We start from the raw sequence: 25,390 nt of genomic DNA, 5'->3' as shown, positions 1-25,390 counted from the left end.
CAGCAGGGTGATGATTGATTTGTCCATTTCACCAAGTCGACTTATAATCACAGGGCTCTAGGCATATTATGGTTCGTTCTAGTAGTAGTTCGCAATAATATACAAAAGTATCTAAGGAGCGATACAATTAAAAAACTCTAGTCGGCTAGCCAGAATAAATCAGCTAAACCAATAAACATGAAACGACAGCGAGATCTTGGCAACGTGCAGATGCGCCTGCGAGATAGACACATGGTTCCCCGATTGCAAGCATTCCTGGACCGATAAATGAGGAAAGCGCCAAATCTGCAACCGATTATCGACGAGAAGACCGTTGCAGAGCGACAGCAAGCTGCCTTGATCAAGCGCTTCGTCAGACGGCTGAACATTATCATAAGGGCGTGGTAGACTAGGATAGACAAGGAGGATTGATGGAGGAATGCAAGATGTAAAAGCCCAATTACACGCCTCCGTAGACAGAAGTCAGCTATGTAGAAGAGATGCTAAGGAGGGAAGACTGCTGAGGAGGTGGAGCTGAGCCACCGTAGCAGGCAGCTAAATGAGTAATGACCAAGTGAGGGGCACAAATACAATAATAATAATAGAGTCAACTTGGTTATTCTGCTGTTCTGCAAGTGTTGCAAAGAAAAAAAACTTAACATCCCACTACACAGTCACTGCATGAAAACAAAAAGAAAAAAAAAATCAACATGTCCATCCCTATTCAACTGTTCGACGGAGACGTCATACTCAACATTGACAGGACCCCTATCACCTTTGATGAAGCCACTCGTACTCTTTACAATCGAGCTATTACCAACCCCTCCTCCATTACAGACGAAGAGCGAAGAATAATCACCCGCCGCCCACCGCCAGAGGAGGAGGATGCTCTCTGTCGCGGGCGCTGTGGACAAAGCCTGTCTGAACTTGTCAAAAAGGCCATCAAAAACGGAGACTCTTTAACCTACAAAGAATCTGTAATAATAGCCGCTGGGGTTGACTCTACCCAGAATGAGAGACTCATACATGAAGCAGCGCGGCTCAGTGCCACTGATCACGAACTCTTGCAGAGAGCCAGGGCCGCAGCTACCATAGAGGAGATGAAACGCGCGCAGGAGAGCGCCCGTAACGTCATGAAAAGATAGGGAAACATCCAGAGTGAGGCCTCAAAAACCCTGAGCGACGATGATGTCCGGAATATTTGGTTTACTTTATGTGTCTCATGGCAGGAGCATGTTCTATCTCAAACCCAGATGGCAATCTGTGGGCTTCTGATTTTCTTCCCGAGAAATATGCCCGAGTGGCCGTTGTCAAGGAGCAGATTGACACGGCTGTTTATCATGGATTACATTCTAGGCCGCAGGTTATCAATGAGGAGATTATGGCGAAATTTACTCTTCATTATGTGGAGAGTAGTAATGTATCTGATGATGGTGATAATAATGTTGCTGCTCTTCAATCTCGGTTTCTCTCCATGCGTGATGGAGGTGAGCTCCCCAGGGCCTGCGATTGGATGCCTTTCTGTATGTGGATGAGGAGGCCATACAATCTCGAGATGCAGCAAGACCATTTGTTTGGCTTTTGGAGCCAGGTGAGACGGCAAGACCGCTCAAGGTGCATATTAAACACATTGCGCCGACGTTATTTGCTCGCCTTACGCAGCAAGATCTTTCTCCAGCAGAAGCAAGACATCGGCCGTATCGACATACATCTGAGCTGGAGATGCTTCACAGAGCGGCGGCTTGGTCAAAGGATGCAAACGGGGTGGTAGATGGGATTTGGCCGCCTCCTCCTCGCTATATGTGACTTTCTTCTGGCTTCTTGCGACGCACGAGTATGGCTGTCCCCGTATAGGTCATGGCATTCGTCAATTCTTGTTGGAGCTCCTTTGCTGAAGGACTAGGCCACCATACAGAGATTGAAGAACACTTGGGAAGTTCTGTATTAGGTACTCGCAGTTAATCTGAACATAAGGTCGAATAACGCCATTCAGGCCAGTTACATGCCAGTGAACAATGGCTTCTAGATTGATGTTCTTACCAAAGGAGCATCGTAGAGACGGGCTGCAAGTTTGCCGGTGACTCAGAGCTCATCTGTTTGCCATTGGCTTCTTGCCGGGGGATGTCATGACCAGCGTACGCTGAATTTCGGAGTACATGACCCTGATTCTGAATCGATTGGTGTTCACAGTGATATGTTATCAGCTGCAGTTATAGTGCATAGTTAAGTGTCATGTAGTAAGACGAAACTTAGCAAGATTAAGGCTAGCGCTAAGGGATACGAAGCACCTTTGATCTGCTTCCCTCCAACCAGGGTCAAGCAAGTGGATCATGCCAGGGCTCTTTTTGAGTGTTGAAAAGTATAAGACCCTAGACTGATAGGAATCATGTCCGGACACATTTTTAGCCTAGTGGTATTATATTTCGATATTGAGCTTCAGGCTCTAGATTCATAAACTAGTCTTGTTACTTGGTACCCATGACAGACGCTAATTGCCGTAGTACTAGTTACTACCTCTCGATAACTGCAACACCGCAGAGGGCCAAGAATTTTGGTTTAAATTGGGCCCTATCTCCCTATCTCTCCCACTTTTCTCCATGATCGCTCACTCACCATGGATCCCTTCTCAACATTCCCACCTGAGGTAATAGTGTCCATCCTTGAATTTTGTGCCGACTTTGCTAGCTTAGATGGCTTGCTCAGAGCGTCCGCCCAAGCGGATCAAGTGTTTGGCCAATATTACAAGACAATCACTGAGCGGGTCATGAAGAATTGTCCAATTCTCTCCCATGGGCTACAGTATGAATTTCGCAATATCATCCTCCTTGAATCAGAGGGAACATTTACTCCCTCGAGCCTGCCGGAGCTACTAGATGGCGCTTACACAACATCTATTGTGCCGCTTTCTCTCCCCACCGACCGTTCTTTTGGAGCCGTGCGAAAAGCCATCAGTATAGCGGCGAGTATCTGTCACGCTGCTTCTGCTTGCATTCATATTCTTTTGGATCGTCTTATGATTGCAGAGCCTCGCCGTGTGGTTGGCTCACCCAGCAATTCCGTTGAATGGATAGAGGGAAGATTATCTGAGCCCCCAAGCGAACCCATCCGGATTACATATCATCCTCCTTCCTGGGCTGAAACATATCGAACACATCGCATTCTATGGACGCTTGCAACATTCAGTAGCGTTTTGCACGCGGCAAACACACGATGGGACTGGTCTCTAGAGGACAAAAACTCTTTCACTGAGCGCTATGTCAAAGAATGCTGGCTGAAATGGCGTCTCCAAGAACTCAAAACGATCGCGGAGTGCTTGGCTGTCATTTATCCTAGCGAGACAATATCCCTCGACAACCGTTTCCCTTTTCTGGTGACCATTCCTTCATTAGAAAAATCGCCCTCGACTGCTCCGGCACGTTTAATGATACCCAAGCTGGCCAAACCCCCAAAGAGTCCAGCCGCGGATGAAGACTGGACAATGTTTTATGGCCGCGCCGGACGACAAAATGGCGCTGTAGGCACGTATCGCAACCATCTCCGTTTTCATCAGTATGTCATGCATCCTCTGAAATATGTGGATTTCCAAGCCTTTCGACTCCTTGGAATCCCAATATGGGATAATTGGCGACTGTGCCTAATTGGGTTGGTCACCCGGCCAAGGGATCGATTTTGTGCGGACAGTTCTGTTTTTGATGATCTGCCGGAGGGACTCGAAAACCAGTCCCCAGCTTGCGCACTTTTCACATGGTGGAGCTTAGTAAAAAGGGAGGACATTTACGAGGAGATCGTCCCTGCGCATTCACCAGATTGGTCATTTTCTATATGACTCCTGTAGCTCCCTCTGGGGTGGTGTGTGTACAGATTTCTTGCGCCATGACCTATGTTGAGTGATGAGAAGGTCAATGTTCATGAAGTTCTGGCAGTGCGATTTTGGCAAAGATTTACTGTGGTCAGGATACATAAAACTGATAGCGTGGGACTTCCATCCCTGGTCAATGTCTAAAATGGTACGCCCACAGCTCAAATTTACTCTTACCACTTTCGGCCCTCGAGGTATTCTCTACGGAACAGGGTAGCTTACATACCCCGTTGAGTGATACAGAATGCATACAGTATGAAAGCTCTTCTCGCGAGGCTTTGCAAAGGAGGTTATGATCAAATGAAGAAGATCTAACTATTTCTTCTATCTGCAGCAGGGGAAGTAGTGGTAAAGAAAATAATTTACAAGCACTAATATTTAGGTATGGAGCTGATGTACCTCCTCTACATGCAAGCGTAGGTGCATTTCATGCTATAGTGACAGATCACAGAAATTGCACTTGCGATCCTGCAGGTGTGATGTCTTAAAGTGTCTCTTCACACCATAAATATCTAAGTATTCTTTTAAGCATTAAAAACACGCAGATGGCTTGTCTGCTGCTACCTTTCTTTTAACAGCACCAAGCTTTTCCTCCTATGATAATACAGTTAGCTGCTCCAGACTCTTCTGCTTCTTAGCTAGTGGACCAGCTATTAGTTCTTTATTATCTAATACAGGGCGTTTCAGTCATCTGTGGAGAGGGCCCCCCTCATAGAAACCATAATACTGTATACCAGCCATCACAGCTTTATTATGCCTCATCTACTCATCTTCTAATGAGTCTGAAGTAGGCTAAGTGAAGAAGGTCTCCACAATAAAGATCTACTCTAGTAGCATGGCAAACTCCTTTTACAACACCTCTCAGGCAGGCTTGTCATTAACAGCACCACCTATCAACTATCTCTTAATATTAATGACTGCTTATTTCTAGCTAAACTCCTAGTGGATCTCTTTTCACCATCTCTCCTAGAGGTGGTGATAAGTATTGTTAATATTGTGCTCCTATTATTTTAACAAGGCTCATAACATTAGATCATCAGATTAAGCACAATAATCCTCTAGCTTAACTTGCTATTATATAGTGGATTGTAATTTAGGATCCTTCTCTACTAATGCTTTTTTAGTGTTAGTTAGGTATTAAGGTCATCTCCTGTCAATCCAACAGCTCATCTAAGTTATAGCTCTTAAAAATTCCTTATCTGGGTTAATTCTGTACATGACCTCCTACAAACCAGCATGCTGTCGCGGCTGGTAATGCTTGATGAACATTCTGCTGCTCGCGTGCGCCATGATCACGTTGCGCTGCGCCTCGCTCACAAATCCTACATTCGATGTCAGTGATCCTTAGGCGGGGAGGAAGATAATATTGGAAAGATTCTGGTTCTTACCACTTTGATCGAGCAATGCGCCTCCCCCTTAACAGGATTATATCACATGACCCATGATGTAGATCTCATCGCCAAGAAACGCCACGCAGGGATCCAGGGGGCAGACCAAATGCAAGAGTGGAGAAATTATATACCACTAGGCGAAAAATGCGTCGGAGAGGTACTTGCCAAGTCTCTATCCGTAGTTGGGGAGGTATCGGATTTTCTAACAGAAATTATATAACACAGCAAGAAGTTTCCATGACCTCAAAAGATGAGCATCGTTCCTGTTTGTCTCCCTGATGAGGCAAAGACACTTCAGATGACAGATATGTTCCGCATACAAGCCAGGCTTGAAGGAAGACAACAGAATCTCCTGAAAGGAACTCAAAATGGAAGTTGTCACTGTAGGTCTGCAGCTATACCGTGTAGTTTTATGAGGGTGCTGATAATCATTTGTCAAGAATGTTGATAAAGAAGATAAAGCGAACTACCGCTCTGCGTATGCCTTTGCCAACCGCCTCCGAGTGGCCCCAATCCAAAGGTCTACGCAAGACGGTCCAGAACCTCGATACCTGTTTCCGAGATGAAGCCACCCCATTGGCGGAACAACATAATATGTGCTATCTGGTCACTCTATCAGACATGTTTATGAGTTCCACATTCAGCTAGTCAATCCCAGTACGACGGACGGCGACTGGGGCGGGTCGCGCACGGCGCCGCATCGGCTATGATTGCGGGGATGTGGGCGTCTTGTCCTCCTGTGACGATCGAGATATGCGCTCTGTCATGAAACAGATCAGGAACAACAGACCGCGCCTCACACAGAAGAGTCATGATGACCGGCGAGGCGCGACTCAGTGATGCTAGACTCGTGAGAGGCGCGTGCAGGAGAACGATTAATCATTCTTGAGCAGGCTCTGACGAAGGTCGTCGTTCGCTCATTATTTTCGTTCAGTCTTCCCGCGACAGGCGTGGTGCTCTCGAGGCCGCGCGCAGCACGAAGTGAAGCCTCTGCTAACCCGCACGGAGTAATCATGATAAAGGCGATTATGGTCAGAAAAGGAGAGGGAAAAAATGTCAAGTGCTGTTTCGATGCGTTTCTACCTCTACCTTGGGGTATTATGTCAAGAATTAGTACTATCCAACCGAAAAACAGAAAGCATTTTGCTTCTCGTGCCGTAAGGTAGCTCTTCTTAACACTCGCTTCAACAACATCTCCCAACATGAGCGTGAAGGAGGTAGTGAGAGATATTTTCTTAAATACATCAAATCCATTAAATATATGGACATAGACACTATCAATTATACGTGTGCTTGATCTTGACTATCTTAATGATTATGTGTCCGGGTATATGAGAATCCTTTGCTTGTTTTTATTTAGGGTATTGTTATATATATTCCCGCACCCGACAGCATGATGAGCTCTCTCCACTAGAAGGGTTGAATTTAGCCCAAACTTGCTCCAGACCTTGGTATGGCTATGGCAATGCAATGTCTCATTATCCAAGGATCAACTGTCTGCGCAGAGATACTGGTGATGACGTCCTGAACCAGAGTCGCTGACAAACAGTCGTATCGCCATGACTCGAGTTAACTTCACCGGAGACAAATTCGTCTTTTTGTCATGATAAGTGACATCAATTTCTAATATTTCAACAGCAGGCAAGGTGGCGGAGTGGTTAACGCGTCAGCCTCGAATGGTATGAGATAAGGCGAATGCTCTATCTTATAACCTCCATAGCTGATTCCTTAGGGAGCGCCGTCGTCCGGTCCTTGTCGTCTAAAACTTTTTATTTTTTTCGCCGTCCCTAAGGCGTAGTCGGTCTTAGATTTTTCTTTTCCTTTTCTTTTTTTTCTTTTTTTTTTTTGCATCAACAAGCAAGGTGGCGAAGTGGTCTCGAAGGGTTGACATAACGGCGGAGTATGTCCTTATATCTCAATCGATGATTCCTTAGGGAGCGCCGTGGGGAACGGTGCCAACCGCCGACTCTAGAGAAGCGTCCTTGCGGCTGGAGATCAGAACTACGATTTGTTATGTTCAAGAAAGGCAAGGTGGCCGAGTGGTTAAGGCGTCAGCCTCGAATTGGGTGAGATTGGGTGGAGACTATCCGTCCCGATCTTGTATAGCTGATTCCCTAGGGAGCGCCGTCGAATCCGGTTCTCATTTTTTTCCCCCTTTTATGGAAGGCATTTACCTCAATATTATTCCTCAGGTGTGCTATAACGAGACAAACTAGTTGTGGTCAGATGGCTAGCTGAGTGGTTAAGGCGTTTAAACGATCTGGGTTGGGTATTGTAGAGGCAGGAGAATCTCCGACCTAATTTATCATCGTGAATAAATTTTTCGAGAACCAGGTGGAATCCTGCTTGTCTTTTTCTTTGGTTACTTTTCGACATTTTCTTTCCTATATCCAATCCGGAGATTGGGCTTTAACAGGCAAGCTGGCCGCTGAATACCCTACGAATCGTCATTGAACCTGGCCTTGTCGTCTATTTCATATCTTTTAGTAATCCTCCATCTTAATTCAGTCCTGAAACTGACTATCAGCAACAGGCAAGGTGGCCGAGTGGTTAAGGCGTCAGTTTTGAATTTGAGCAAACTCAATAGCTGATTCCCTAGGGATCGTCGGTTCGAATCCGGCCCTTGTCGTTTCTTTTTTTTTCTTTCTTTTTTATCCAATTTCAATCTGGAACTTGAATCATACAACCAGCAAGGTGGCTGAGTAGTTAAGGCGTTTGATTCTGGTTGGGTGATGTAAATAAAACGGGATTTGCCGAAAAGTGGAAGCCAGTTTTGGGAGGACACCTTCGCACCTGGAATGTTTTCTAAACAGGAAATCATCTGTTGCCCTCATTTCTGTTGAGAGTCGCGCTCTCGCACGGTTTGTCATTTTCCAAATTCCCCAGCTCTTTTTTACCTACTCCATTTAAATGGTAACTTCTGGAGTGTCAATCATTGAATCGTGCCCTTGAGTATTTTTGCCCCTGTTTGAGGGCCTTAAATAGATACCCTACTGCCCTAGATAAGGATACCCAGTAGCAAGTGTCTAGTACAACCACGCAATAACTCAATGTTTTTTGCCCCTCCGTTATATTATTTAGGCTTGCTATTACCTGACAAGCTAAGCTCAATAGTTCGCAATTGCCGCATGGTGGCCGAGTAATGCCTGCTCTTGGTTTCTGCCAATATACTGGCCTCCATGTTGATCAATGATAATTGATTAATGTATGGCTGCAAGTATCCTATAGGACTAACAGAATCTGTAGGAAGATTCTGTTAGACAGGGCCATCTGCCTTGAATCCTGAATCTTCACTGGGACCTGCGATTCCCCGACCCATCAAACCCGCTCTCGTGCCGCTGCTTCCCCGAACACTCCGATATGAACCTTGGAGGATTACAACTTGTCGAACATGCATTGCAAGGCTTCCACCGTGTGTAGATAAGCAACAGCTCTTATTACTTTGGTTACATCTTATGGGAACTGCGAGAGTGTTGAATTCATACGGACACGGGGTACTGACAACCTGGTGTAGTCCAACATCAATGAATACATCTGTCTCGCCGTGATTACTTGCATATGACATTGCCCCTGTACGCTATACTTAAAAGTGTGACCTCTTCATCCACCCTGGCTTTCGCTGATGCATAAGATAAGTCTGCTCTCACTATAGTTGTCTGCATGCTCAGTAGGTTTACCCTTTGAAGCTCAACCATCAAATCAAGGTAGAGGCACCATGCCAACAAACTGATCAGTCCCTTCCATAGGACTCATCCAGCTTACACGCCCGCTGGTGTATATTTCCGCTTCAGGTCTCCTTTGACTCAGAACACCAATATCATCGAATATCCCAGCCCGGAGAATGGTCGTCTCGTCAAGAACACCATCAGAATTCATTCTCAGCCCGTAGAGCGGTGTGCCTAGGCAATCTCATCAGATAATGTCTTTCCAACAGGGCTGTATAGGACTGTATTGTACACACCGCAATCTCCACAGAAATAATTCTTAATATGTCTTCCACTGTCCGCTATTTTGGGCACTTCTTTCGGGCTCCCGGTTATTTTCAGGTCGGTCCGTTTGACGACGAAATTGTATGAGTAGAGAGAGCCGGTGAGTTTCCGGCAGTCGCGGCAGTGGCATAGTCCCTGGAAAGGCAGAGCGAGGGAAGATTAGGTCAGAATGACAATGAGCAATTTGTTGGAGATAAACCAACCGATGTCATGGGTTGACCGCTATATTCAATGCGGACATTTCCGCAGAAACAACCGCCAGTAGCGGTAGTAGGAGTAGCCATTTAAACAGCAAGTATCTGATGTTATGAACTTATGATGCTTCAGAAGGGCTTCGTGAGGAAAGTTTCACACTTTTCTACTCAGCCTGAGCGAACCTTTATCTACCTGGAGCGTAAGCAATACTTATGACTCTTACGCGAGCGACCCAATAGTAGGCTGTAATCGTCGGCATCGTTGGCCCCAACATGTGATTGTTGAGAATAAGCATTCTAGTCAACAATTTCTATGCACGGAATAATTATTATTTTCAACTTTTCATAAGTTCTCGCGGATATTTTTGATCATTCTTTTGTTGCGTTCAGGATAGGGCAGCCTCGGTGTCACAATCCTCGAAATAGTACTGCAGCAGAAGGATAGAGCGGCAGCGAGGTGGAAGTGTACACTTGTGTATTTACCATCATACATAATAATATTGCATTTTTCCGGGTACAAAATCTATTCTTAAAACAATGATTCATGCGGCTTAGAAGACTAAGCCTTAGTAAACGTAATTCCCAGACGAGCCAGACACCCATAATTTTGACGAATTTGAATGTTTGAAGCTATCAAATCAACCAAAACAATATATTTTGATTAGATCTAGCTAGTACAGCGTGCAGGGCATCTATCTCTAGTATTCCTTATAATGAAGTAATTAGAACACCTTAGTGGTGTGTGGTTTAGGGGCTCTAAAGGTAAAGGTGTGGGATCAATATCATTCCCTCGCTTGTTTCTTGCCGAGATAAGATCCCTAGCTTCCTAGATATAGAGTCCTTTATTGGGAGACATTTGATGTCTAGATTGCTTCCTTTTCTCCTTTTCTTTCTTGATAGCTGCAGGTAGATTATGATTTTCCTTTGCTAGAAGGGCTGCGCTATATATTGCCAAATTTCAGAATGCTCTGGAAACAGACCTCATCTTGTCTGCGCTGGCCGGCCGCCAAGCATCACTCCTGCAATGCTCGAGGCACTATGTGACCACCTACTGAAATCTTTTCAAGGCGATCTATATGGGAGAAAAAGACTCGGAGGGTAATTCTGACTGACGGTTAAACATGGTAAATTAATATAACACTGCAAGCCATGCATGCACCTCCCTATTGGAAGAACACGCAAGTCAACCTCTCAGAAGACACTACACCAGCTACTCATCGTCAAAGTCAATTATTTCGATACTCAGGCCCTGAGGGATTGACACATTCTTTAACTCCTCAACATCAGTCCCATCTGGGGCAGACACCCTGCTTTCATCAGCATTCAGCTACTATCTTTCAGCAGCATACGCACTGCATAAAATGTATAGGTGGCATAGTTAATGTGCTGTCGAATTCATCGGGGATGGTGAGACCCTTATTATGATATATGCGGCGGACCCTGCATTCATTGTTACATATGATGATCTGATGATGGAGGTGGGGAAGGCCTACTGTTTAGCTAACTTTTCCCCATCCCCATAAAACTCATGAGCAAGCTCATTGTCGTAGCGGATATCGAATGTCTTGTATTCATTAGTAAATCACAAATGAAGTAAAAAACAGGATATCGCACCAGATTCTTAGGCATTGTTTTCTTCTCGCGTATTTGTCGCTTGTACTGATCAGAAGAATGATTAAGTTTAGAACTTAAGAGAGGAGAGACGCAGTGCGCATCTAAATAGTCCAGCCTCATTGCAATACGTCATCTATACAGAGCTGTGGGTTAATGTTGGAGCAACCTGAACGTAAAGGACTGCTGCATGCGGACATCTATACATGTATTCTACTCCGTATGTTTGGTTGGGTCTCCTGGTATGTACGTCATTGACTAGCCCTCTTTTTGCTTCTACTCTCCACACCATACTTTGTTATGGTGATAGTTTGAGGTTTGAATGTGGAGCGAAACTATGGACAGTACAGTATGTCTTTACGTGACTACTCAACGGCTGAGGAATCATAGGCTCGTTAGTTCTTCCAGCTATTTCGCTAAGGGAGATATGCCTGAGAATTATTATCACGTGCCTCTCTAGCTTGTGATTGGAATGCGCGGAAAGCCGATATACATAGGTATCATGCATGTTAGTAATATAGGTCAAGGCCTGTTGATCACTCAACTCTGTCCTCCACATTTACTAGGCAGCTGCCTTTATTATGATAGCTCTAGCTAATCATAATAAGCTGACCCCGGATACTAAGGCTTAGCCTTACTAAGCCGCGACGTAGCAGGGGTCATTTACCTAATTTTGGAGTAGCGTTGTTTTGGTTACGAGGTCACAAGCCGTGCGAGTGTCTCCAGAGGGAAACTTTCGACTCTCATTGCATATAGGATGACTTATGGTAGCCATAGTGAGTCTGTGAGTACTTTGCATTGTTGACCGACTCCCAGCTATTGCCTCTGGATGTAAGTAATAAACTGACAGCGGGACAGATGGAAGAGCAGGATGAATTATAAGGTAGTCTGCAGGTACAGGTTCAACTGATCATGCCCTGGTCCCCTGGATACCATTAATGAATCGAAGAGCACTGGGCTAGCTGACCAATCAAAGGGCGTGGCAGTCACAATTTAGCTTTGCCGGCTTCTATTAGTTCTTGGGACTGTTGAACACATTATCACAACTCTATTCCTACTACACGACTATACTATAGACGTTTTTTAGTGAAGTGGTTTTATGACTGAGAGCTACGCACTCAATCTGAGTCTCTTACGGCAACAGATCAAGCCATGGCGTGTTTACCACAGGCAACAAACCAGTCGCCAGGCCTCCTTTTATCATTTCCCCAGGAAATCCTCCAGACAATTTTGAACAACGTTCTCATAAAGGAACTTTACACAGACAAGTCCATCCAGAAGCGCCTATCGTGTCGGATTCTGCCTTTCTCCCTGATTGTCCGCAAAACAAAGAGTATCCGTGGCGTCTGCAGTTCGTGGGCCATCGCTACCCGTTCCCTTGTCTTTCAAGGAAAATCAACAAGGGATGGATTAGTTCTAAAACTTCCCTGTCTCTTATCTGAGGAAGGCCTTCGGACATTTCCACTGCTCAGGGATTGCATGGTGGAGCTCTGTCATCCATACTCTCTTCCCGAGCTCTATTTTCTCCAGGAGGATCTGGCAAAGTCGTCAGTGGATTCACGCAAATATGTCTGTGCCATTACCTGGAAATATGACGACCCCATGGATGTGATGAGAGGTGCCGTTGGAGGCATGGGATATGCGACGATCGGGCAGAAGATGGTGGACACCTTTGTAGATGAATGCATTGCCGCAGGCCTGAAGATTGCGGACTGCGCTGGTCACCGTCCGAACGGCGGGAGTCTAGCTGATAGCGAGCAGTTGGAGGAGGCTGCCATCGGGGCGATGAAACACTTCTTCTTCAAGGAGGTTCTTGCCCTTTGGTACTATAATGCCCATATTGTTCGACAGATTCTCAGTGCATTTCCCCTCCTGGAATACCTCGTCCTACCGGACTTTCTGCACCTGCCGTTTCTGACAAGGATGGAATATTTCTTTCCTCCATGTACTGATCCTGCTGCTGGGCTGTCTCCGTTCGGCGCAGTCAACTTCTCCCCTCCGCAGATGCTGCAAACTCTTGGGATCACATATGGGGAGAATGGTCGTCGATACTCGGACATTATGGCGTCTGTCAAGGTGGTGGATATTTTCTCAGAGCACTATAACCCTATCTTGGCCCTGTTAAGTCGCAGGTCTGATTGTCTGCCCGCTGGCCTGCTGTCGCTGCTGATATTCAACCGTTGGTGCAATGAAAATCGTTCCGAAATTGGAACTGATGTTGTCGAAAGGTTGAGGACTCACGTTGATAAGGCAGTTTCTGATATACCAGATAGAAAGAAGCCCAAGCTATTTGATGTACAACACCTGAGGAATGCGATGGATGAAATGTATGGAGACTGGTTGTCGTGATTAACTTAACTATCATACTGATATTTTGAAGCTGAAATATTGCCGAATCAGCTGACACGGGTTTGTCAAGAAAAGCTTCGATCATCATCCCGTCGTGGGAAACCTCGAACCAACAGAAAAACGCATCTATGAAAGACATGGCCATCATCCGTTCATTCTGCATTACTACTGCGATATGAACGACCGTGTTGTGGCTCTGATGACTTGGATTCGACCGAGATTGATGACCTATTTGCTCTTGTGACGGTTACCTATGAAATCTGCGTGGGACATCAATTGTATGCTGATCGGTCGAGCAGAGAAATCCGGAAGTTACTGCATCAGCAGGAATTTTCAGATCTGGGGGCGCCGGTGCTGATATCCGGGCTGTAATTGGAAAATGTTGGTTGAACGCATATCAAACTGCATAGGAAATTGTATGTGATTTGAGATTGACTGAGGAAGCCACCTTAATAACTTAATAGATGAGAGGATGAGCGGACCAAGAGAATTGTCAGAAAGGTTTAAAGTTCCCTAGGAGATACCATTGGAGTGTCAATAGTCCGTCCTTGAATGATATTATCTAGGTGATATCGTACGAAAGTGCTGGGAATATGACTCCGTGGGTTTATGACAGATATAGGCTGGGAAATTGATGATGATGAAGTCGTGGTTTTCAGCCCCCTGAGCTCTTCAATTCTTTCTAGATGACTCGCCTTTCCTTGAAGGGGCTAGCTAGTCATTTCGGTCTCAGTCGACACCTGGTCTAATGGCATACAAGGTTAAAGGCCTCAAGGCACGTCTCGTAACACGGACCACAAGTATCTCCACACCATCACCTTGTTTCTGCGATACTCCCGGCACTCGCAGTTGCATCTTTGATCTTTTCCACTTTGTCCACTGCAAGAGGCTCCGCTGCGTAGGCCTCTTCCATCTGCTTCTCTACCAGACCATCTTTCCCAGGCCAATAGCAAACCATAACAGTCAACGCCGCAGCCCCAAGCATACCAGCTATCAACCAAAAGGCGTTCAAGTACCCGTCTATGGTAACCTGCCTCACCCCTTGTACATTCTCGCGGCTCCTATTCATCAAAGCATTCGCCCCAGCCAAAATGACGCTCGCACCCACCTGGTAGGCGGTATTGAACAGCGCACCCGCAACCGCATGATTACCCGCTTCGACCTGGCGGAGGAGAATGCTTTGAGTCGGCACAAGAGCGACGGGGCTGCCGATTACAAAGATGATGGCTGCAACGATGGAATACCAGTATCCTTCCCCGTGGCTGGTACCGCCGGCCCGACCCGGGGTAGCAAATGCCCATGCGACGGCACCAGCGGCGGTGATGGCTAGCCCGGCCACGAGGATATTCTTCTCCCCTGCTAGTCGTATCAGTGGGGTTAGCGAAAACTCCGCTTGCGATGGCGGCAAACGCAGCGGGCTATCTGTGGGTCAGGCACGAGCACCAAATCTGAGATAGAGAATGGAATGGGGCAGACATACCAGAAAATACACGGCAGTTAGGATTGTAGAGTAACCCAGGAGATTGACACAGAGTTGTGTGGAGATGAAGAACCACGTACTGAAGCTCCCTCTAAAGGCGAAAATGGCAACCAGCATCACAAGAAACGGGGCAGACTTCCACAGGTAACTGGGAATAGCTGGTTGAGAACCTTGGCCTCCACCCAGAGGAAGACAATTAGGAGACAAACTCCCAGGATAATCCCGGTCAGTACTGCAGCGGATGTCCAACCGCTGCGCGAGCTGTCGTTGAGGCCGTAGACTAGTAATGCTACACCAGCGGTAAAGACAAGGGTACCGGGTATATCAATAGGTATGTCCTTTCTCTTTGCAAACCGTGGCAGAAATAAACAGGCCAGTATTGTTGAAAGACCTGTGAGGATCAGACACAGCCAGAATATAGATCTCCAGCCTGCTGCGGAAGCTATAAAGAGTCAGTCGCGACGCTCAAGCCTCTATACACATTGGACAGACGCAGACACATACATGCCAGAAGAGAACCGACGACAGTACCGATGGTCGACCCAAGAGGGCCACATGCAGTGTAAATGGCCAATGCTTTGTTGCGGGAGTCCCCATCTGGGAATGTATTGCTTAGGATTGCGAGTCCATTGGGGGCCTCAAGAACGTTGAGGTATCAGAATCATGTCCGTCCGTCCCTGGTGGATTAACTTACAGTCAACCCAGCCCCGACTCCGGAAATAGCACGACCGGCGAGCAAGGCAGCTTTGTTTGGTGCTGTCGTGTTGATAACGTTGGATATGGTGAGAGTAGCTGTGCCAGCAATAAATATCTTTTCCAGCCCGAACCTCTGTCCCAGTTGTCCAGCAATCAGAAGGAACGCTGCAAAGGTGATGTTGTACACAATCAAAACCCAATTGATATCTTCACTCGTGAATCCGAGAGCCTGCTGGATATTAGGAAGGGCAAAGAGTACAAAGGAAAGTTGGAGGAGATCCAGGAAGTTGACCACTGTAGTTGTCAGCAGAACGCAGTTCAAATGCACTGAAGGGCTGACATGCTCGCCCAGTTGATATGGGGGAAGCCTTGATTTTTTGTTGGACGTCATCCTAGCCACCTATTGAACCGACAAGGAAACCGACAAGCAGACTTAAGAGCAGGAGAGGCCCGCAGAAAAGCAATTCTTTCTTAAAAGCTTCCCTAAACAGTCGGAGAATATTGTCTTGGCATCTGACGGGGACTAGAGACGAACCACGAATAGTCCTGTGTCTACTCCCGGTTAACGGCCAATATGCCTACACTACCAGTCGATCAGGTAGATCATATCTGGAGGATCATCCAGATGTTGCTTGCGGAGTCAACCTTTCCGGGTCACGCCAGGTTGCTTTCTGATCTCTAATCCTTGCACAACATCGAGCAGCGTGAACCGACGGTTCCCGACATCCTGGTAGAGACTCTCGACGACGGCTGATCCTCATTTCCGTGGCGTACATCCATATGGGAAGGCATATATGCATACTCGGCCATGTATCGCCAATCAATTGCATTTGGACAAGCCATGTCTACTAGCACCATGCACGCATTGCCTGTTAGGAACAAATGTACGCTGGAGATGGCGGCCTGAGAGGCTGAGACATAAGCCCCTGGTTAGTCAATGCTACGTTTCTTGTTCTTACCCCTGTCCGAGGCTTGTCGGATTGGCGAGAACCGGCGTTGGTAATGGTTATTGTAAGTGGAAAAGAAGCGACTAAAATAGCCCACCCCACACTTAACAGGGGCATAAACACACCTTGAGTCCTTTCTTAAAGTACCTATGATTATGAGGCATTACCCTTATTTTTACTCTGATCAGGGATCGCTAACACTAGTCAACTTGCCCATGTTCCCTAGCGGAGTGCTGGAGCATCGAAATGCGAGGGAACATATTGGACCAGCATTACAGCTTTATTCTAATGATTCGATCTATACAAAATGATTCTGTAAGTCCTCAGAGTACGGCATATGCTGGTTTCAAAGAACACTGATTGTCGCAAACAAGATCCTGTTGGATCAGTCAACTATCTATGAGTTAGTGCATGCTCCACCGTTGCTTTGCCCACATTACATGGTATTCAGCCACTGATACAGCTGGGCCCATGGCAAGCGCCAAACCACTAGGGTTCAGTCTGTTAGTAGCCAGGGGCCTTGACCGGTGGGCAAGTGAGGCGCTCAATGCATCTGGGGCAAAATTTTCACTCGTCCATCAATGAGGCCAATGTCTCCAATCACTGATAGTGGTCTCACTGGAACAAGGATGTCACTTTTTACCTCGCTGGGCGGAAAGTGCGAAAAGCGGTACCGTGCAGCCCAGGTGCCTCAGGGTAGACAAATCCATGCCAGAGAAGTATAAGGCTACCGTCACTGGACAAAGATACATGATAGAGAAGCTTGTTGTGTAGACGATAATTGGAGGTATCCTTTGCACTAAAGGAACAACAGACTTCTCCCACACAAGCAATATCATATTATTGCTCCACCTACAACCACAACAATAACAGTATATGGCACGTTTTGGCGGCCAATCCGGCCCCTCTCTACGACCTCTACCTGGATCTCGTCCCAATCTGCTGAAGCGTTTGATGATGCCACCCGTACCGGATATTCCGAGCAGAAATAGACACCGACAGCGTGGCCCATTGACGATATATTATTAAATATTAGCGACACACTGTAGTTGGGTCACCTTTCTACTCAAGATATTCTCTATTAGACTAACTTGTCAAGGGTAATAATTAGTCTATAAGCCACACAAGATATAGGAAGTACCAATCTGATCCTGCAATAACATATCGACATATTGCCTAGACAGCCATTCTTGGCGCTCCGCCCCCATTTTATCATTGATTGATCGAATCTACATAAGGCTGAGTCTGCGGCCAAAGTCACTGGAAATATGACACTACATCAATACTGCAGGGGGGCTGGATAAGCTATTCGGCTCATTTCCTTGATTTATGTCGCTTACTTGCGCATAATCACATCCTATGATTTCCCATCTTTGTTGTCCATAAGCAGCCTGATCATATCAGTACCGGCCCCCACCAACGCCACCTCCGGGGCCGCCGCACCGCAACTCCACATGGAATTACCCTAACGCCAACCTGCTTGATGACTACCTCAAGATTTGAGTCATGTTATTTACCTAGTTAAATGACAAGATAAAGACCTGAGGACTTAAGAACCTAAGACCACCAGAAACTGAAAGAAAACACCTCAACTTCTTCACCTTCCACCAAATGACCACTATTCTTAACATCCCAGGCACCAACCCCCCAAATCCCTTCACCCTTCTACTCTCTATCAACCCATCCTCAACACCAGACGCGACAGCCGCCCACCTCATCACAGTAGTCACCACCTCTTCAGACCCCGCCCACTCCCTCTGGCAACTCTGGGACGCCTTCTTCACCGCCGTCGCCACCTCAACAACACACACCCCGCACCTCGCCCTCCTCGACGCCCTCCGCACCCACCCACCAACGCAACCTACAAACGTCCGCGCCGGATCCAACGCACAGCGCAACCTCCGCAGCTATATCGAGTCTGATGGCAAGCTCCACTGGGCGGCCCTACCCCGCTTCAGCGCACAGTGGCGCGATGTGCACGATATCCTCGAGGCCTGGCGCGACTGGGACGGGGTGCGTGATTCTATCTCCCCAGCCGCTGCTACTACGGTAGGCAGCGGCGGCGCAGAGTACTTCCTCCGCTTGTGCGCCTTCTCCGCTGCGCTGCTGAAAGCGACGAATGGGAAAGACGGGGTGCATCCTATCTGGGTGTTTTATGCGTGTCGTGATGTGTTGGAGTGTGAAGGTGAAGGACTAGATCGGAGGCAGCAGCAACAACGGCATAGAATTCCGTGGGAGGAAGTCTGGGCGCTTGATGTCCGGGTTGCGGCGACTTGGGTGCGGGATGGGGCGGTGGCGCTGTGGGAGGCGGACGGGGAGGAGCTTCGGCGGCATTGGGATGCAGCATTGCATGAGAAGACGGAGTTGTGGCCGAGTGAGGATGGGCTGACGCGGGAGCGGTGGGAGCTGTGGGGGAGAAGGCTGCAGGAGTTGAGTGCCCAGGGGGGATTTCTGGACGGGGAGACTAGGGCTGTAGTTGAAGAGGCTGCTGAGGTGGTTAGTCGTCTTTTGAAGAAGACTGATAGATCTATCTCGAGCACGACTTGACCTAGCTGAGGGAGCTGTTGGAACTACTTCTTTCAGTATTATTCGCAAGTGTTACTGTGAACTAAATGCATCTATTCTTTATATGTAAATATTAGAGAGCGCTTTTACTCCCAATCACAAGGTCAAATCATGGCCGTCCAGCAACTAGGTAGAAAGTGCATCCAGTTCAATTCATCAAACCCACCCCAGGAGACCCTCGCTAGTCAAAGACTTGCCCGCAAACGCGACTAATCCCCCCACAACCGCCATGGCACCGCTGAACATACAGACCTGAAAGAACCCTCCCGATGCATCAAAGATGGCCCCGTTAATAGGCGGGCCGATCAGCGCCCCCAGGCCGGCCACAGCCATGCCCATGCCCATATAGGTGCCGACATCCTGCGGATTCTTCGGGCAGGTCGCAAAGGCCGCCGACGCGCCGGAGATGATTGTGCCTGACGTAAAGCCAAAGAAGGCAGCGTGGTCGCGGAGGTCATGCAGAAAACAATGATTCCCGTGGCGACGCCGCCGAGAGCGAATGTGTTGAGGCGGCCGTACTTGTCTGCGAGGATCCCTGGGATGATCCGGCCGAGGGTCGATGTTGCGTTGACGATGGCGAGGAGGTACCCGGCCAGCGCGGCGTCCATGCCTCGTGTGGTGGCGTATGTCGTGAGGTAGAAGAAGGGAGTGAACATGCCGAAGAACATGAAGAACAGGGAAATGAGGAGCATGATGAAGCGTATGTCCTTGTAGGGAGATAGGAGGAAGAGTCGAGTCTTGCGAGGCGGCAGGCGCGGCTTGACGGCTAAACTCGCAAACGCCATGAACGGCAGGATGATGAAACCCACGATGCGGACTGTCCATGCAAAACCGAGCGACGAGTCGTTGAGCATCTTGGACAAAATGATCGGTAAGATGATCCCGCCGATCGACGAACCGGACACGGCAAGGCCCAAGGCTGCTGCACGTTTTCTGTCAAAGTACTGCGACACGGCAGCGAATGCTGGGATCTGCAGAAACCCCATGACGATGCCCATCAGGACGCCCTGCACCAACATCGTGTCCCAGTATGTTTTGCACAAACTCAGCATTATGAGAGCGAACACGTATGCCACCGATGAAGGGTAGATGACCTGTTGCGTCATGTCAATCCAATCTCCTTACGAACAGTAACTGGGGACAGCATACCATGGAGCCATATCGGTCGAACAGCGGACCACCAAGCATACCGGCAAAGAACTGGAGAAAGGACTGCAGTGACCCAATCCAGGATATCTTGGACGCCGAATCCCCCTTCAGTTGATGACTCAGGTAGTACTGTTCGAATGTGCCAAACGAGTTTGCGAGGCCGAGAGTGCACAGGAATATCGATGCAGCGCCGCCGGCGACGAACCAAGCGCGGATCCCGCCATCGGGTGCTGGGTTATTTGTAGACATGTTTTCGGGTGTATTTTCAGGCTCGTGGTCTTTGTCACTACTGATATGGTGATGTAGTTGTGGTTCCTCGTCATAGGAGGGTGACTGGTCAGTTGTCCCAGACATGACGCAGTAAGGTCGAATATATGGATTTGACGGATCAAATTCTTGCTTGTAATCAGGCCTTTTCAGTGCAAAAGGTCAGGATCTGGTATCAGTGTGCAGACAGCATTACCTTGAAATACTTACTCTTCATACTCCCTGCTCTTAGGGCAAACGGAGATAAACTCGGCTTTGACTTTCCGGATTTGGCAAAGTTGGGCCGAACCTCTATCCTGTTCAACCCATCGTCATCCATCCATCCATCCATCCACTCTTCACCTTTCATCTCAATTATCATGTGATGCTCAACAGGAACCTGTTGTGAAACGCTAAAGTTAATGGTCACTGCCTCTATCTCTCTGTCTTCATGGCAAAGTTCATGATCCTGTCTGAGGGGCGGCGCAAAAGGCCGACAGCGTCATGTACGCTGTGTCGGAGACGCAAAATCTGATGTAACTGAGAGAGACCCTGCAGCAATTGCCTGCGATCCAGAAGCAGCGCTTGCGTCTATGAAAATCAAAGTCCCCCGCCTCACTCGCCTGGACAAGCTCTTATGGTTGAGCGGGAGGAGTCGATGCAAGTAGGCAGTGCATCTAGTGCCAGTTTGTCAACTCCACCAAGCCTCTTACTGAGCTCGGTGGCGGCCGATATATTGAATGTATTGAGGCCTACGAGCGAGTAGCCTAGTCAAGACGCCGAGATCACACAGTTGAAACTAAGGATTCGACAACTTGAGGATCAGCTGGCCCAAGAAAATGCCAGGCCCATGAATCAGCCGTCCCATGATTTAGATCCTGACTCAGATATTGAAATAATGAGCTCCTGTCTCAGCAGAATGCTTTATATCTATTATAAGAGAGGCGCATCAAGCCAGCTGGAGCCCATCCCCCATAATGTGAGCCTTAAGACACGCTTGTTTGGCTAAAGTCATTAGGCTGTTAGTGGTGTCTGTCTGGTGAGTGCACACACTCTTCTATTTACTTGCCCCCGTCCCTGGATTATGCAGAAACTAAACTGTAATCAGGTTCGCGACATCTTTAATATACTTGAACCCTACCTTCATGACGAATCATCTCAGGCCTGGATAGGCATCAAGAAGTGCAAAGACCTGGCTCAGTGCATCAAAGCAGCACGAGCACCCACATGACCATCACTACCAATGTCTACACTGCCCCCTAAAGAGGTAGCTAACGCGCTTATTAATAATTTCCTCTGAACAACTGAATCTATCTATCAAATCCTACACGTCCCGGCCTTCTGCAGGGAGTATGAGGTGCTCTGGATATTAGATAAAAGGCCTAACATGGCCTTCCTGATTCAGGTTAAACTTGTGCTTGCCCTTGGTGCTATCACCTATAATGACTGGTTTTTATTACAGGCCTCAGCCATTTAGTGGGTCTATAAAGCCTAGCTTTAGATGTTGGGTCCAAAGTATAAGTTAAGGCTGAATATTTAATCTCTCTAGACTAACCTGCTACTTTTATTTGCGCAGGAACAAGTGGGGTTTAATAGAGATTTACCTTAGGTATCGGCCGGCGCTCTGCTACAAAAAGCAATCTACATGGGCCTTCACAGGGATCCTAGCTGCCTACCCCAGATGACGACCTTTACAATAGAAATGCATTGATAACTCTGAAACATCATTCTGGAGGTTAATCTACAGTTAAGTTTGACCTCTAGTACTCCTCCTTTATTCTCTCTTAATGACTTTGATATGGCCCCTCCTAAAAACTTTGACGATGAGTAGCTCGAGGCTCACGATGCAGTTCTGAGACTGGAAGGAGACTTTACCAAGGCCTCTATAGCAGTGGCACTCCACAGAACCTTCCCCTATCGCCTTGCTGTGGTTACGTTTTTGAATGATTTGACCACTCCCGAAACATATGAGGAGACTCTCCGGCTCGACGCAGACCTGTGAGAGGCGTATCCCATCTTGGCACAGACCCTGCAAGGATACACAAATTCTGGCGAGGGACCCTCTCAGTTAGAGATTCAGGTCGTGAATCTCCTCATGCACTGCTACTTTTCTGCTCTGCACATTCTGTTCTTTGGCCTGGCATGACACAGGACCGCCTACGTCTTCTCACAAAAGACGGTGGCTGAGTCGTCGCTTAAACTATGGTGAGTGGCGTGCCCATCCCCATCGCTGACGGCCGGTTTTCTCAGTAGCGACAGGGGTCCCCTCAGCAACAATCTGCCGCGACTCGTCGCCTGCAGCTCAGGCTTTTACCCAAGAATGGCCGTCCATGCTGCGTTTCTCATTGGGATGGAGCTGTGCACCCAGTTACAGGAGGACGACGGCCTCTGTCCTGCTCCGTTACGGCCAGACCTTCTTTCGGTGTTGGAGGACGCAAAGGCATGGTGCTTGAGGGTCATCAAGGCCGGCGAGACCAATGTCAAAGGCTACTTGCTCATGAGCATCGTTTCAGCCTGGGTCAAAGGGCTAATGCGCGGCCTTGGAGAGAACGAAGCTACCAGTCTACTGGTCAAAGCCATCAAAAATGTCGGAGAGAAATGCTTGCCAATCTTAGAAGAGATGGCAGCCTCGATGCAAGAGCAGATTGGAGAGCCAGTGAATGATATGGCAGTTGAGATGGCCAAGGACTGGAACTTTCTAGTGAGTGTATTGTATCTCCATGTTCGCAGTACCCGTCCGGTTGCTGACCGGCATGGCAGATTCTCGATGCGCCTTTCAATCTGGGTGACACCGAGCCGATGAGCTGGATCTTCAACGAAGACTTTGATCAGGGGTTTTTGGAACCCTAGGAAGATCATAGTAAAGCACTCCTCCTCTAGACCATACCACCAGTCTCTCGAGATCTGAAATATTCTACTCCATGAGGACTCTATAATTTAAAGCGCGTGAGGATTTTGATTTGACAGCTCTCTGATCTCAGTAGCATTATGGCGGCGTGATGTTACAGTAGGACTTTGATTCATTACTGTATGGAAATAGTAAGGGTAGTATCTTTTATATATTATAACCAGGCTTTTCTGTTTAAAAATTTAGCATTAGATTATGAGCTGATACCTAGAAATTAATCCTCATGCCTAAGAGTAAGCACTAGCTTATTCTCTCTATTACCAGTCTCTAGCAGCAGTAGCACTCTTCATATATAACGTAATCGGTAAGCGAGTCGGCCATGTAAGCGAGTCGGCCACCCGGTCAAGGCATATCCTAGAATTCTGATTTACATACAAAAAAGGAAGTTATTCCACGTTAATCTAACCATTAAAACGCGCTGAATTCAGGCAGCTACTCGATTAGGACATCTTGTACGTATATGTCCTAAAACACCACACATACTGCACCGAGGTGGTGCCCGACGGCGTGGTTGATCATCTCCAGGCCCTGTATCACCAGCTGCTTCCTCTAAGGCCTGAACATGGTTGAATGCCTCAAGTGCTTCCTGGATTGTGAAGCCATTCAAACCATTCATTTGGTGTTGGTTACGCTTCTGCTTATTCTTTCGTCTCTTAATGGCCTGGTGAAGTTGAAGGTTTTCATGTTCAAGAAGAATAGCACGGTTCAAGGCTATCTCTGCACCTTTACAGATGTAAGATATTGCTGTCTGTATTGGTGAGGTAGGAGGGTTTGTTTGAAGTAATTGAGAGATCACCGACTCATGCTTTTTGAATTGATTCAAATTTATCGGTGTTTTGGTAATCGTAGATGTAGTGCCTTGACTGCTGGGACGGCTGTCTTCCTTGTAAAAGATGAGGCTATCCAGAACCTGGTTAGGATTAAAAGGGACTAATCCTGAGGCTCTAAAAGCACTCTGTATATTCATCTTCTTGAAGGCTTGGGCGTGGGCTTCTGGGTAGACGTCAAGAAAGTCAACCTTATCAATATGGTGATATCCTGTTCGTACAAGCCGTTCAATGAGGTTACTGTAAGCTCGTTTCAATGGTGAGAAACAGGCCACATCCAAAGGTTGACAGAGATGTGAGGAATTTGCAGGCATGCAAATAGGAATAATATCATTTTGATGACATATATCATCAAATTGAGGTGTTAAATGAGAGTCATGCCCATCAAGAACTAAGAGGCTATATTGGCCAGTTCTTCGGTCCTTAATATAAGGAATAAAGTGTTCTTTGAGCCAGTGTTCACCAATTTCTCGTGTTGTCCATCCATTTGATGATATAGCAATTCTCCATGAAGCTGGAGTATTACCTTCATACCAGGCCTGAATATGAGTCTTTGCTTTCAACACTAAGTATGCTGGTAATGCCCATCCGGAGGCGTTGATACACTTAATTGAAGTTATCCATTCTCGATTTCCCGGTTGTATAAGAAAGGGCCTTCCTTCACAGGATGATCGTGTGATTACCTTCGTGGTAGCCACCAGGCCCATAGCAAAGCCGGTTTCATCAAAATTGTAGATATCTTCATTGGCGATACCATAAGTTGATATAGCGGCTTGCACGCGTTTGAACCAGGCTTGAAGAACTTCAGGATCCTTGCATTTCGCCCGTTTATAATTGATTTGACGACTAAACCGACTTTTCAAGGAATCATGGCGGGAAATGAAGTTATATACCCATTTCTCTCCCACTGAGGAAGTTGTATCTTGACTACGTTGTTGGATTAATATTGTAGCCATTTCACGGACCTGGAAGTGCCTTGGCGGTGCACCATGTTGATCTAATGAGAGAATCCATTTAATAAGTGATTCTTCCTCTATAGGAGTCAACTTATGGGAATTGGCGCGGGTTTCCTTGCGAAATTTGATTCCATTCAAACGATCTTGAAGTGTTGACCGGGGAACTTCAAAGACACGAGCAGCTTCACGAACTGATTTGATTTGGCCATTCTGAATAGCCTTAACTGCTAAGGAGATCCTCCCC

General features: G+C 47.3%; 5 protein-coding genes and 1 non-coding gene across 6 annotated transcripts, besides 4 other annotated features; 4 read left to right on the top strand and 2 right to left on the bottom strand.

Moving 5' to 3' along the window:
- Window positions 1-7,038: 7,038 nt before the first annotated feature.
- Window positions 7,039-7,076: a microsatellite.
- Window positions 7,077-7,761: 685 nt separating this feature from the next.
- NFIA_021400 lies at window positions 7,762-7,858 on the top strand. The gene has a single exon. It is a non-coding gene; the product is annotated as a tRNA-Ser (tRNA).
- Window positions 7,859-12,175: 4,317 nt separating this feature from the next.
- On the top strand, window positions 12,176-13,372 carry NFIA_021390 (uncharacterized protein; the record flags this gene model as incomplete). Its single annotated transcript, XM_001265327.1, has 1 exon — window positions 12,176-13,372. The coding sequence occupies one exon, from the start codon at window positions 12,176-12,178 to the stop codon at window positions 13,370-13,372; it is 1,197 nt and encodes a 398-aa protein (XP_001265328.1).
- Window positions 13,373-14,186: 814 nt separating this feature from the next.
- On the bottom strand, window positions 14,187-15,939 carry NFIA_021380 (MFS transporter; the record flags this gene model as incomplete). Its single annotated transcript, XM_001265326.1, has 5 exons — window positions 14,187-14,728; window positions 14,853-14,943; window positions 15,062-15,132; window positions 15,357-15,489; window positions 15,547-15,939. 5 exons carry the CDS (start codon window positions 15,937-15,939, stop codon window positions 14,187-14,189), a joined length of 1,230 nt encoding a protein of 409 aa, XP_001265327.1.
- A 2,167-nt stretch (window positions 15,940-18,106) lies between these two features.
- Window positions 18,107-19,042, top strand: NFIA_021370 (DUF3632 domain-containing protein; the record flags this gene model as incomplete). The annotated part of the gene is made up of 1 exon (XM_001265325.1): window positions 18,107-19,042. The coding sequence occupies one exon, from the start codon at window positions 18,107-18,109 to the stop codon at window positions 19,040-19,042; it is 936 nt and encodes a 311-aa protein (XP_001265326.1).
- A 174-nt stretch (window positions 19,043-19,216) lies between these two features.
- Window positions 19,217-20,563, bottom strand: NFIA_021360 (monocarboxylate permease; the record flags this gene model as incomplete). The annotated part of the gene is made up of 3 exons (XM_001265324.1): window positions 19,217-19,420; window positions 19,528-20,154; window positions 20,210-20,563. The coding sequence occupies 3 exons, from the start codon at window positions 20,561-20,563 to the stop codon at window positions 19,217-19,219; spliced, it is 1,185 nt and encodes a 394-aa protein (XP_001265325.1).
- A 225-nt stretch (window positions 20,564-20,788) lies between these two features.
- Window positions 20,789-20,810: a microsatellite.
- A 1,965-nt stretch (window positions 20,811-22,775) lies between these two features.
- NFIA_021350 (uncharacterized protein) lies at window positions 22,776-23,305 on the top strand (the record flags this gene model as incomplete). Its single annotated transcript, XM_001265323.1, has 2 exons — window positions 22,776-23,156; window positions 23,216-23,305. 2 exons carry the CDS (start codon window positions 22,776-22,778, stop codon window positions 23,303-23,305), a joined length of 471 nt encoding a protein of 156 aa, XP_001265324.1.
- Window positions 23,306-23,668: 363 nt separating this feature from the next.
- Window positions 23,669-23,700: a microsatellite.
- A 207-nt stretch (window positions 23,701-23,907) lies between these two features.
- Window positions 23,908-25,390: part of a mobile genetic element that runs on past the window's edge.

Source organism: Aspergillus fischeri, genomic scaffold (genome assembly GCF_000149645.3).
Source record: "Aspergillus fischeri NRRL 181 1099437636249 genomic scaffold, whole genome shotgun sequence".
Taxonomy (NCBI): Eukaryota; Fungi; Ascomycota; class Eurotiomycetes; order Eurotiales; family Aspergillaceae; genus Aspergillus; species Aspergillus fischeri.
The sequence above is the reverse complement of the archived record's forward strand: the minus strand, read 5'-3'. Positions and strand labels throughout refer to the sequence as shown.